Source organism: Chelonia mydas, chromosome 16 (assembly GCF_015237465.2).
Source record: "Chelonia mydas isolate rCheMyd1 chromosome 16, rCheMyd1.pri.v2, whole genome shotgun sequence".
NCBI classification, from domain to species: domain Eukaryota; kingdom Metazoa; phylum Chordata; order Testudines; family Cheloniidae; genus Chelonia; species Chelonia mydas.
In genome coordinates, this window is record NC_057857.1 from 15,710,450 (window position 1) to 15,722,759 (window position 12,310).

Sequence of the window (12,310 nt, forward strand, 5' to 3'; positions counted from 1 at the left end):
TTTGTTAGCAACATGAAGACAAGGTTCCAAGCAGGCGGTGCCATTTTAAAAACTGTGTTGCCTGACTCTCCTCAGAGTAAGTCGCATTGACATGGTGCTTAAAATGACACCAGCAACGCAGCTATGCTAGAACTCCCAGCATTGCCTACACTAGTGGAACCAAACTAGTGTTAGCAACATGGGGAACTTTTTGAGACGTTTCCCTAGTGTAAACAGGGCCTAACTGTCCAAGCTTTTATTACAAATCCCTATTTTCAGGGAGTTTAACGTGTTAAGCGAAATCATTACTTTTCTCACCCTCTTACTCCCAAACCTTTCCCTTGCAGGCGGAACTCGGAAAACCTCGGAGAAGCTGCTACACTCTTCCAGGCTATGACTTTGCATATGGGTTATACCTTCATGGGGCTGACGGAGGAGTACCTGAAGGTATGACAAAGCAAGTAAAGATTAGAGATGCCATTAGAGGCTATTAAAAGGTTCCCCCCACGTGGATGTCACCAAACGACCGGCTAGAGTGTAACAACATGCCTTGTACCTATTAAAGTCTTAATACCAATGGAGGAGTGCGGGGGAGAAAACACTCTCATTGAGCTGAAGCGGGAGAGTAAGAACTCTAGCATTTTACCTGCTCACGTGAACACCATCTGTGGCATTTGGTAACTGTTGTGTGCAAGAGTCCCTGGCCTTGTCTATATTTGGGATTCAACCATCAATGGCCAGCAGCAGGCGTAGCTGCGCCAGTGCAAGCCCAAAAAGCGTGGACCAGAAAAGTTGTAACATGCTCCAGATGAGTTTCTGTTTGAAATCAGTGTAAGGTCAACTGGTGCAAGTCGCAGCTTTCCTTTTCTACACTCGGGGCTCGTATTAGTGCAGCTACACCAGTGGCCAGGCTACGATAGTTGAATCATGTCTAATTCCAAATATCAACAAGGCCTTTCATTTTACCGAATATCAACAAGGCCTTTGCTTTGCTTTTGCTGTACCCAATTGCTAAGCCCGGTACTCAAATACATAAAAAACCCTGCTTCGCATAAATAGTGTAGAATATATGAAAATAACCATGTGCTTCAATCAAGACCAAGTCAGATTGTTGTGACCCTTCTGTCCTGTAGCAGAGGCCGTCATAAGAGTGTACAAAGTTTTTCTAAGAAAATGCACAGCTACTCACAAACTCAAGGTCTGTCACAGTTCCTTACAACTTTTGAAGCTGACCCACCTTTACAGAAACTTTTGCTCACGTATGTGAAAACTGAGCAGAAACGGGCCCAAATCCAAGCAAAGATGTGCATGAATTGGCCCACTTTCATGAGCAGAGCTGGCTTTTGCATTGGACACCTGCGAAAATTCACGTAACTTTCAGTGAGGAAAAAAATGGACGGCTTTGTCAAAATTGCTGAGTATTACAAATTGGAGGTGGGGAAATTGTGGGAAACAGGAACAATTTACTCGAGAAACTCTGTGCTTAAGATTTATGGATTTTCTTACTGGTCTCTGTTTGAACCACACTGATGTGGATGCAGTTTGAATTTCACTCTGAGTAGAGGACAAGCAAAAGGCCTATGCATCACTTAATTCTCACTGATATAGTACATAGGCCTTGAGTTGGCCCTCTGCACCAGAACAAGATTCACCCAGGATGGGTTACTCAAAATGAAATTCTAGTAACTTTCTTTGTTCTGGCTCTTGTATTCCTTTCTGGCCTTAGCGATAGGCCATTGGCACTCGATGAAACCCAGGCCGCCTTCCCCAAGGGAGATGCCACGGAATTATATTGCCATGAACCGTGGAGCTGTTAAGGCTGGTTATGTCACAGCACGTGAATACAACCTGTACCGCCAGCTCAAGGACATCCGCTGCAATGAAGATAACGAGAGTCGTTTTAAGAGAGCCCACCCAAGAGTACCTCCAGATATGACCTACGGAATTCTAGCACGGTAAGAGGGAGAAAACCCAGGATTCTCTAAGGGCTAGATTCTCCACTCAGATCTGATCCTCATCTCTGTCTCTCCAAACAGTGACTTGAGGGAGGTTTGCTGTGAGCTGAAGTGCTATAGCATGGTACATAGGGCCTAATTCTCTATCACTCTGCAGCCGTGTAACCATTTACACGAGTACCAAATTCATATAAAATTCAGATTTGGTAGCATTTGGCATCCACTTTGCACTGATGTAAATGACAACATGAGGTGCTGGGCAATGGAGAATCTAGCCCATAATCTCAAAGAGCCTCAATTAGTTGGATTCAGTTATATGAGTTAAAGGATTAGTGCTAAATGTATTTTTTAAAGGGGCTTCAGTCGGCCCACTCATTTTGTGGATGCAATTTTGCACCAGCATTTAATTAGAGGCATGGCTAATTGCAGGCATGCAAGCTAGCATTAGATATCTAACTACCTATTTTCTACTGGTGTAAATGATTACACAAGTGTTGGGCATTAGAGAATCAGGCCCTACATACTATATTCATGCATATGTTATGACCTCTATGTTTGGAGATATACATCCAAATAGATAGGTCATCAAATAGTCATCCTATATGCATGAGTAAAGAACATAGGGCCTGAATCTCCATTTCTCTGCACCTGTGTAACCATAAATGTATATAAATATAATCAGGAATAAAACGTATACTCTTCAGAGGTTTAACAACAAAGCAAAATAACTCAGGGTCTCAGTTAAGAGGGCTGAGAGATTAGAAAGCTCAATTTAAAAGTCATCCAGGGAGGGAGACAAAGCAGCTGCAGACTGGGTCAGCCTCTACTAACATACAAATCATAACAGCCTATTGCAGGGGGGTTTTAATTTATTGGGTTTTTTAATGAACAATAAAATCATGCAAACAATAATGTATGGAGCAGCACAGAATATTTGCTTTTCACATATGCCTCTTTATTTATTCATTTAGTACATGTACAGTCTTCTATTTAGTACCTTGAGTGCCTTGTTTTAAAATTTGTGTTTTGTCTTTGGTGACGGGGATGCTAATGGTTTTGGTCACAGTCTCTCCACTTGACTCCCAGATTATTATGCTACTAAGACTTAAAAATTCCTTTTTGTCTCCAAAGCAACTCTCCTACTCATGATTTTATCACAAGTCTGGCAATATGGAGTGTCACTTTTGTGACTCTTCTCCAAACAGTCTCCAATTCATTAGTATTTTTACTGCAATATCTCGGGGCAGCTGCAGCAGAGGTGAATGGAGAGGGATAAATACCTCCCTGCACTGTGACATGATGCTTCTGGTTGTTTCTGTCAGATCCAGACCTTAGAGCAGGAGTTTAATACCCATATATTTGTCAGTAATTATAAGACTATGATCCATCTGTTTCTCCGCTGCAAAAATACAGGATGCACACAAGAACTACGTGGCCCAGAAAGAGCTGTGGAGTCAGCATATTCTCCACCATGGGATAAGGTTGTATGGAGTGAGCAGCTGGATCACAAATGTGCAGAAAGCCAGAAATCTGCAGGACAGCAGTCTCCCAACTCTAGGGATCCTGGCCAGCTGCATGCAGGGACTGTCCCTGTTTGCTTCCCTGGACCCTGCTCATCTACGTCAGCATGGCTAGGCCCAGGAATGCCTTAAAGCATAGGCCCAATAAGCTCATGTCTAAGGCCCAATAAGCTCATGTCTAAGGCCCCAGCTCCCTGAGTCACGTGATTACATCAGAATCTCATATTTCATTTAAAAAAGTAAACATCTAGCCCTCATGGGTGCAAAGAAAACTTCAAAAACGTGACCTAAGTGTGACCAATGCAATAATTCCTGTCTGAGTCTGCAGACAGTCTGAAACAATAGCTCTGTCAGCTGCAAACTGGGCCCTGCCTCTCACTGGGGAGTTAACGCCGAGACCCACCAACCTGACCTCAGAGAGTTCTGAGTGTAGCAGGAGGAGATGAGTGCCGTGGGCCCCACCTACCCAAGCAGACACATGCTGGTTGCGGGGGGTAAATACTAAGGTGCCCCCCTGCTGCTACTCTTTCCTCTCCAGAGGGAAAGTGGACCTTTGTTGCTATCCCTGCAGCCACTCCTGGGGGAGAGAAAGGGGCTTGTACCTCTGCTTCTACAGGAGGGGAGGGGACTACCTTGCCATTGCCACTCCGATTGTGGCACAGGGCCCCGATCACCTTATTCAGCCCCCAGCTGGGCCAGTAGCTGTGTTGCCATGAGCGGAGGAGCTGTCCATTGCACTTTGTGACACCTTCAAAAAGGTTTTACGAAGCACACAGCAGGCATAAATGCTACCTTAACTTGCATCTGTTTTACTGTATGGGAGGGGGGTGTTAAGTTGGTGGGGGGCAAGCCCCACAGCTTCATGGGGCTCTTCCCTTTGCATCTTGACCAGGATAATTTCCCCTTCCACCTTTTGTAGCGGGGAATTAGTCAGCCACAAGGAAGAGTAGAAAGTATCCTGCTTAGCACCCTTTGACTTCAGCCCTGTCCTGCTGTGGTCTTCTCCACAGTTCTCTCCCCTCTCACTTCCACTGGAGGGGTGGGAAGAGGGGAGCCTTTAAGAGCCAGTAAGAGTTTGTATCACAAGCATTCAGGTGCATCAAAAGGACCGCAAACACTTTCTGAACCTGGCTCAGAAATGCCTCTGTGGTAGTATGTTGTAGCTTTTTTGTGCTCTGCCAGGGGCTAGGCTAGACATTACTATCTAGCTTTTAAAATGAAATCTAATCACTAACAAAAGAAATAAATAGCAGCTACAAATTCAAGGGAAAAGACATGATGAGCAGTGGTGTGTATTTTACGTGATAGTAAATGGGCTTTGCATATGCAAATTGAATGGATTTTAAAATGGTATTTAATGACAATTTTCGTAGCAGACATTAACATTAATTGCATCAAAATGAAAATGCAGCATTAGCTTGCTGTTAGTAGCAAATGCCCCAGCTATAAAGCTTTATCTTTATCAGTACCAGCCCTTGCTGATGTGACAGGGCTGCTCTGCAAATTGCAGGCAAAAGGGCTTTTATGTTGCAAAAGTATCCCCTAACGCAGACCAAAATCAACATCAATTGTGCTTTATTTCTTCATAAACGGGAGGTTAAATGGCTGCCTGGGAGAGATCTAGGCCAGGTTCAAAAGTTTTACTGAAAATCCACAGACCCCACAGCATCAGGGAAAGAGGCACCAGTCTTTTAATTTAAAGTTATTGTAGCACATCTTGCTGGTTCTTTAATAGCCACCTTTTATGCAGGCTGATTGTATTTATCCCCTTACTTTAAAAGCAGGTTATAGACAAAATCAAATTACTAGGATTATTAAGGAGTTGTTATGGCCACTTTGATAAAAGCGGGGTATTTAACTTACTTCTCCTAACTGGTGAGTTAAAGATACCACCAGCAAGGGCAAAAGTTATTGGGTCCGATTCTATCTCAATTTACATTAATTTCAGCAGGGCTACCGAAGTTGTAAATCAAGGTGGAATTTGGCCTGTCATTAGTTTATTCTAGGTCTGGAGACTCTGTTTTAGCAGCCTCTGGGTTTAGTGGATTATGGCTTGGAAAATTATACTAGCCATGCTACATTGTATTTGTAATGTCTGTTAATGTTTATTTACAGACCCCAGTCAGAAGGCTTTAAGCAGATCCAAAATGCACAGGCTAGTTCATGCATGTTGGAGATTTCTGGGCCTTGCTATGTCAGGCAGCCAAAACTACACTTATTTTAAAAAGTCACTTAATTATTGGTACATTTAAATAATTTCCGTTTGCAGATTCAAAGCTCTTGCCCAATACATAGGGCCCTACCAAATTCAGAGTCCATTTTGGTCAATTTCGTGGTCATAGGATTTTAAAAATCGTAAATTTCATGATTTCAGCTATTTAAATCTGAAATTTCACAGTGTTGTAATTGTAGGGATCCTAACCCAAAAAGGAGTTGGGGGGGTCACATGGTTATTGAAGGTTTCAGAGTAGCAGCCGTGTTAGTCTGTATTCGCAAAAAGAAAAGGAGTACTTGTGGCACCTTAGAGACTAACCAATTTATTTGAGCATAAGCTTTCGTGAGCTACTGCTCACTTCATCGGATGCATAAAGTGGAAAGTACAGTGAGGAGATTTTATATACACACAGACCATGAAAAAAATATACATTGTAAGGAGAGTGATCACTTAAGATGAGCTATTACCAGCAGGAGAGTGGGGTGGGGGGAGAGAAAACCTTTTGAAGTGATAATCAAGGTGGGCCATTTCCAGCACATTTCCAGGAGTTAACAAGAACGTCTGAGGAAGTGTGGGGGGATTGGGGGGGGAATAAACAAGGGGAAATAGTTTCACTTAGTATAATGACTCAACCACTCCCAGTCTCTATTCAAGCCTAAGTTAATTGTAGCCAATTTGCAAATTAATTCCAATTCAGCAGTCTCTCGTTGGAGTCTGTTTTCAAAGTTTTTTTTTGTTGAAGGATAGTCACTTTGAGATCAGAAATCGAGTGACCAGAGAGATTGAAGTGTTCTCTGACTGGTTTATGAATGTTATAATTCTTGACATCTGATTTGTGTCCACTTATTCTTTTACGTAGAGACTGTCCAGTTTGCCCAGTGTACATGGCAGAGGGGCATTGCATTGTAGGGGGTGTTGCAGTACTTCTACCCTGCATTCTATGCAGCTGATGGCAGCAGTGCTGCCTTCAGAGCTGGGTGCCGGAGAGCGGCAGCTGCAGGCCGGGAGCCCAGCTCTGCAGGCAGCGCCGCCACCAGCAGCAGCGCAGAAGGAAGGATGGCCTGGTCTGGTGTTGCCACCCTTCCTTCTGCGCTGCTGCCTGCAGAGCTGGGCCCTCAGTCAGCAGCTGCAGCCTGCCGCTCTCTGGCCGCCCAGCTCTGAAGTCAGCACAGAAGTAAGGGTGGCAATACCGCGACTCCCTTAAAATAACCTTTTGACACCCTCTCCCCCCGCAACTCCTTTTTGGGTTAGGACCCCCATTTGAGAAATGCTGGTCTCCCCCATAAAATCTGTATAGTATAGGGTAAAAGCACACAAAAGACAAGATTTCATGGGGGGAGACCAGATTTCACGGTCCATAACGTGTTTTTCATGGCCATGAATTTGGTAGGGCCTTACCACTACATCTCAGCTGTGGCTGCTGATCATTGGGAGAGCACTCTCAGTTAAGGGGATGGGGTGTTTGGAGGTGAAAGGGCAGAGATAATTGCAACATATTGTACCCTTCATGGACTCCAGGAGCTGGGAACTCAAATGTCTTTAGAAAAAAGTGGCTTTGGTGAACATCATATTCAAATGAAGCAAAGTTACATCCGACTATCTAGGGCCTACTCTGGGCCTCATCTCCTGAGGTACAGCAGACAGCACAACTCAGGAGGAGTAGGGGAAAAGATGACTTTCTGCCACCATTGCCTCTGTTCTGGGCTGCTGCAGGAGTCCTAGGGTGGCCAGGTGGTTTTCAACTGGAAAGTCCAGTTGAAAGGGGGACTTGACAGTGTCCAGTCAGATCTACTGACCGGACGCCCAAAGTCCAATTACTGTGAGTGGAGGCACCAGGTCATCACCCACTCTGGCCCCTACTTAGCCAGGACCACCTCCTGGCGCCGGCTTCGCAGGCAAGTCCTCCCTGACCTAGGTGGCGGGGCGTGGGAGGGGAAAAACAGCAAATGACAGGGGGAAGAGGGGTATAGTAGACAGGGGCGGGGCCTCAGGGGAAGAGGCGGGGCAGGGCCTTGGGGGGAATAGGTAGGACAGGGGAGATTCCGGCACTCCTGCTGGAGTGTCCAGTTTTTAAATATTACCAAGTTGGCAACCCTATGCAGGACCTCTGCTTAAACTGCCTATAGGCTGCACAGCACCCCAGAATCCCACATAGGGCTGACTATGAGCACTTGAAGACCGTGAGAGGCGGCACCATAGGGACATTTATGCTGGCCCTGCTCTGCAATCTGGACTGGGGTAATCTCCCATGGCCCGTTGTGGTCACTTTACGCCACCAAGGTTGCCCAGAGGAGCCAGAATCAGCTCTCTAGTTCCCATTTCAGAACAGCAGCAGGAGTTATAAGGGCAAATTCATGTGGGGGAAGCAATTTTACTGTCACTGGAACATATTCTATATTATTATATTGCTGCCTATGGATAATGCACAGACTCCTTTTCAAAATGGAGAAGTGTTTCTCTGGCCTCCTACATTTCAGATATTAGCCCCACTGCCATGACACATTGCATTCTCCAAGGGCACCAAGAGTAGACTTCCCTACTATTTTGGCTCATCCAGAATAAAAATAAATGTGAGCATAATGCTTTGGTTGCTATCCAGGTCTTATTAATCCTGTCCTGATCTGTACATTCTCCATAGTAAGGCAGATCATCTTATGCTTTTGAGAATGGCACTTTCCAATCTTGCTGGATGCATATTCCACAGTTCGTTTCGTACGCACAGGGTTGTGAGCATTAGAGCGAGGCTGAAGTTATGGGGCCTGTTTGTTCCAATGGATGTTACCTTAGAAGGTCATGAGTGCTTTTGACTAGTTTACCAGGGGTTGGGTTGATTAGCCACTCTGCTTTTTGCTGATTCCACCCCTCCCCCGCCCAGAGAATTGTTTTCTACAAACCATGTGGCCAGCTTTGTTGTAAGAGTCATAAAAAGGACATTTTTCATCTCCTTTTTCATTCTCTCTCTCTTTCTCTTTTAGTATCAGACATAGATTTATTCTCTCCCTGAAGCCTGTGGCATTCAGAGTTGGGAGGGGTCAGGGGAGGCGCTGATGGGACAATAATAGATAATACAGTGGTTCCCCAGGGTCTTGTCCAGCTCCATAGCCTATCCATCAGCAGGCAGTGCTTGTGCCAAGGTCAGCACTAACGAGGATGTGGTAGGGTCCCGGCCTCCCCCATGGGGCATCCTCCAATCAGATTTCTCGGATTCATGCTCTGGCTTCTGATCTTTACAAGAGCTACCTTGTGTGAACCAGGATTTGCAACAGAGAGTGTGTCCGCTGAGTACGAGCGCTGGAGTAATGGCTGGGCTGCTGCCGATGCACACGCTCAGGCCCCTCTGAATTGTAAACAGGTTTCTGTGCTTTCTCTAAAGGAAAACGGCCGTCATCAGTGTTGCCTCCTGCAATAGCTGAATACACCCTTGCGGGGTGAGAATCTCCTACACAGAGTGTAACATACCTACATAATGTTTGCAGATGATGGTTACCGTTTCCTTTGCATTTATTCCCCTGGCACCTTCACTTTAAATAAAACCTTGCTCTGTGGTGTCAGCACTGAAAAATGGGTCTAACATCTCTGTCCAACCATGGTACTTATCTTGCCCCTATTCCTGTAGTATCTGAGCACCTCACAATCTTTCATATATTTATCCTCAGCACCCCGGTGTGATAGGAAAGTGCTGCTATCCCCACATTACAGCGGAGATTTTTTAAGGAATTTAAGCCCCTGAAGATGCAGATAGGACCTAGGGGGATTGTTGTTTAAATCAATAAGAGGGGCACGTAGGTGCTGTTGAAAATCCAAGTAGACACCTATCTGCATTTTTAGGTGCCTAAATGCCTTTAAATATCTGACGAAGTGACTTTCCCAAGGTCATACAAGAAGTTTGTGGGGGAGCAGGAAGACTTGGGTTCAATTCTCAAGTCCCAGCCAGTGTCCCAACTGTATGGCAACATCTCCACAGGTTTTAGTGACAAGTGTTTCTGTGACCATTACTGTGACTGGTGTTAGTTTCTCCCTTAGAGAATGCTCACACTTCGCCAATACGCCACTAGACTCAACATTCCTGTCAGGAAGTAGATTGAGACACAAGAAATGCATTTCACTATTGGACTGAATAGGAAATTAGGAATTTCTAGAGTTGTTGTAAGATAAATATGATCACTCTGGTTTGCTTTTGTGAAATTAACCTTAAAAAAAATCAGGACTAACCCCAACTGGACAATCAGCCAAAGGCAACATGTATTTTCTGTGTCCTGACCACCATCCTCATGTTGTCAAGAGAGAAACTTCTGTTTCAAGAATAATTCTTTTATTATATTGGAGACATTTACATTTCCTGCTAACTAGCTGTAGTGTAGCTAGAGGCTGAATCTCTTTTATAGCACACTGCAGTTCTCCTAATTGTCTGCACCGTGCTTTGAACATGCAAAGTGCTCTGTAAAAGCTAAGTATTGTTACTGTTTTTAAATAACTTTGAGTGTACTCATGCAAATATTGGTTCTGGTAAAATATGGATATTTGCTGCAGTTATGGTTTCTACTCAACTTCTTCAGGCTCTTGGATATTTTTCTTTTTAAGAGGAAATGAGCTGTCATATCATTGTTAACGTACAGGCAAGTCTTGCTCATCTTACTTATTATGGAAGGCATGATGAGTAAGGAGAGCAGCATATGGCCTTAGTGTTAAACTTAAGATCTAGATTTCTTCTTATCAAATAGGTCATCCTGAATAGCAAAAGAAAGGGGAAAGAATTTGCCCGCACACATGTGTAATCCCCTTATGTGGTGTGGGTGGGCTTTGATTGTATATATATTAGAGCTGGTAAAAAAAAAAAAAAAATTGGTAGATTTTTTCAAACAGAAAATGGCTTTTTGGATTAAATGGAAATTTTCACCAAAAAAAAATCTGGTTTTTGTCAAAAAATTATGGTTTTACAATGAAAACCTGAAAATTTTAGAAGAGAAAATTTGATGGAAACTACAAAAATTGGAGTTTTTGTTTAAATGTTTCACAAAAAAAGTCTCTACCAGCCCTAATATAGATTCAAACACTTTATTTTTGCTGTAACTATTCTTTCAGTACCGAGTGAAAGTAAAGGACCCTACGACTGGTTTCCTCAACTCTTCTTTCACTTGTTGATTTTGATGGTTGCCCATCGAATGCTGGCGCTGGTTAAGGCTCAGCCAGAGCAGAGCACTCCAACCTGCATTTCAAACTGTGCTTTAGGAACAAGGCCAGCTGGTTTGTAATGGCCAGCTTCTAGAATAACCATTTCCTGCCTTCGTTTTTCAGAGAGCAAGACACTGAGACTTTCAAACAACTATGAAGGAAAAATATAGATATTTAGTTTCCTTACCCTCTCTAAAGATCAAAAGGTTAAATTGGCCACAATTACAGCTGAGCTGCCTAACAGCCATTGCACAACCTTCAACATGTGAAGTCAGTTATTTAGTGGACGGTAAGAGCTGACTTAGTACCCTGTATATAAGATATGGGCTTGTGCGTGTGCTTATGACTGGTATGAGGGTGTCTCTTGTATTCTTAGCTTGGGAGAAAACAGTAAAGCAAATTGGTGCTCTTGTAACTACGTATACTCCTAAGTACATCTATGAGCATCTGATAAATCTTTTAAAGTGTATGTTTACAATGGATTTTATTCTTTTTACTGTCCTATACGTACGAGCCCTCTGAGCAAAATAACGGATCCTCCAACACTTAGAAAAAGAAGTTCTCTCATTGGCTGCCCACAGTGAAATAATGTATGTTATTTCCCCATCCAGATTCCAAAGAGTAGTAGAGAAACATTGGAAATTCAGAGGAATCTGCAGCAGCACAGATCCTGCAGCCCCTGTGTAGGCAAAACACCCACTGATTTCACTGGGAGATTTGCCATCATAAGGACTGCAAAAAATTGGTCCCCATTTTTATTTTTTAACCAATTTGTCTCTTATTTTCTTCAGTGGTTAACGAAAAGTGAGGATAAGTGGAGAGCATTTAAAAATGATCTTTCTGGCTTCTCTATGGGTTTATTGCCAGGGCCCATTTAGAGTTCTATGAAGCTGTTAGGGTAACTTTACTTTATGTTCTGCAAGCTCCTTAGGAAAATAAAGAGGCAGGACATTAATGCCCTGCTAGTTTTTCCATCGCTCTCATTAGGAATACGTGTGCACATGTGTAGGGACTTTTGGAGCGGCTAATTGAATTCATCCTTGTGAAAATGTTAACAAATTGTAAATGACCTTTTATACAAATTTAGAAGTCAAGAATTTGCTGTTAAATATATGTCCCTCCTCTGCCGTTAGCTTTTATGCATAAACCACAATTAAAAAATAACAAAAAGCCCAGCGGCCCTCTTTCCTAATTAGCTGCAGAAGTCAACGCTTGTGAGTGTGGTTAAGTGCCTCAATTACTTCCCCCTCCTCTTGACTGTCCTTGTTAGAACAGACAGGTCTGCTGGCCAAAGGGGAACAATTAAAGCAAGCGAAAGGCAGGCAGTGTGCAGGGGGATGGCTGGGCTATGCCTGCCTCCCAAGCAAGGGCCATAGCTGTAATCATGCCCCAGATTCCTGCTGGGCTATACAGAGAGACAAATTAATGGTGGATAGATAGCTAGTTCTAGCTCATCAGTAACAAGGAAG

At 43.7% G+C, this 12,310-nt stretch overlaps 1 protein-coding gene across 2 annotated transcripts in view; it reads left to right on the top strand.

Annotated features, from left to right (window-relative positions):
- CFAP77 (cilia and flagella associated protein 77) overlaps positions 1–12,310 on the top strand; it is a 100,112-nt gene that overhangs the window by 59,304 nt on the left and 28,498 nt on the right. For both annotated transcript variants that reach the window (XM_037880032.2, XM_043530538.1), the window contains exons 2-3: positions 327–426; positions 1,706–1,934. In XM_037880032.2, coding sequence (XP_037735960.1) covers positions 327–426; positions 1,706–1,934 — 329 coding nt within the window. The remainder of the gene's footprint in view (positions 1–326; positions 427–1,705; positions 1,935–12,310) is intronic.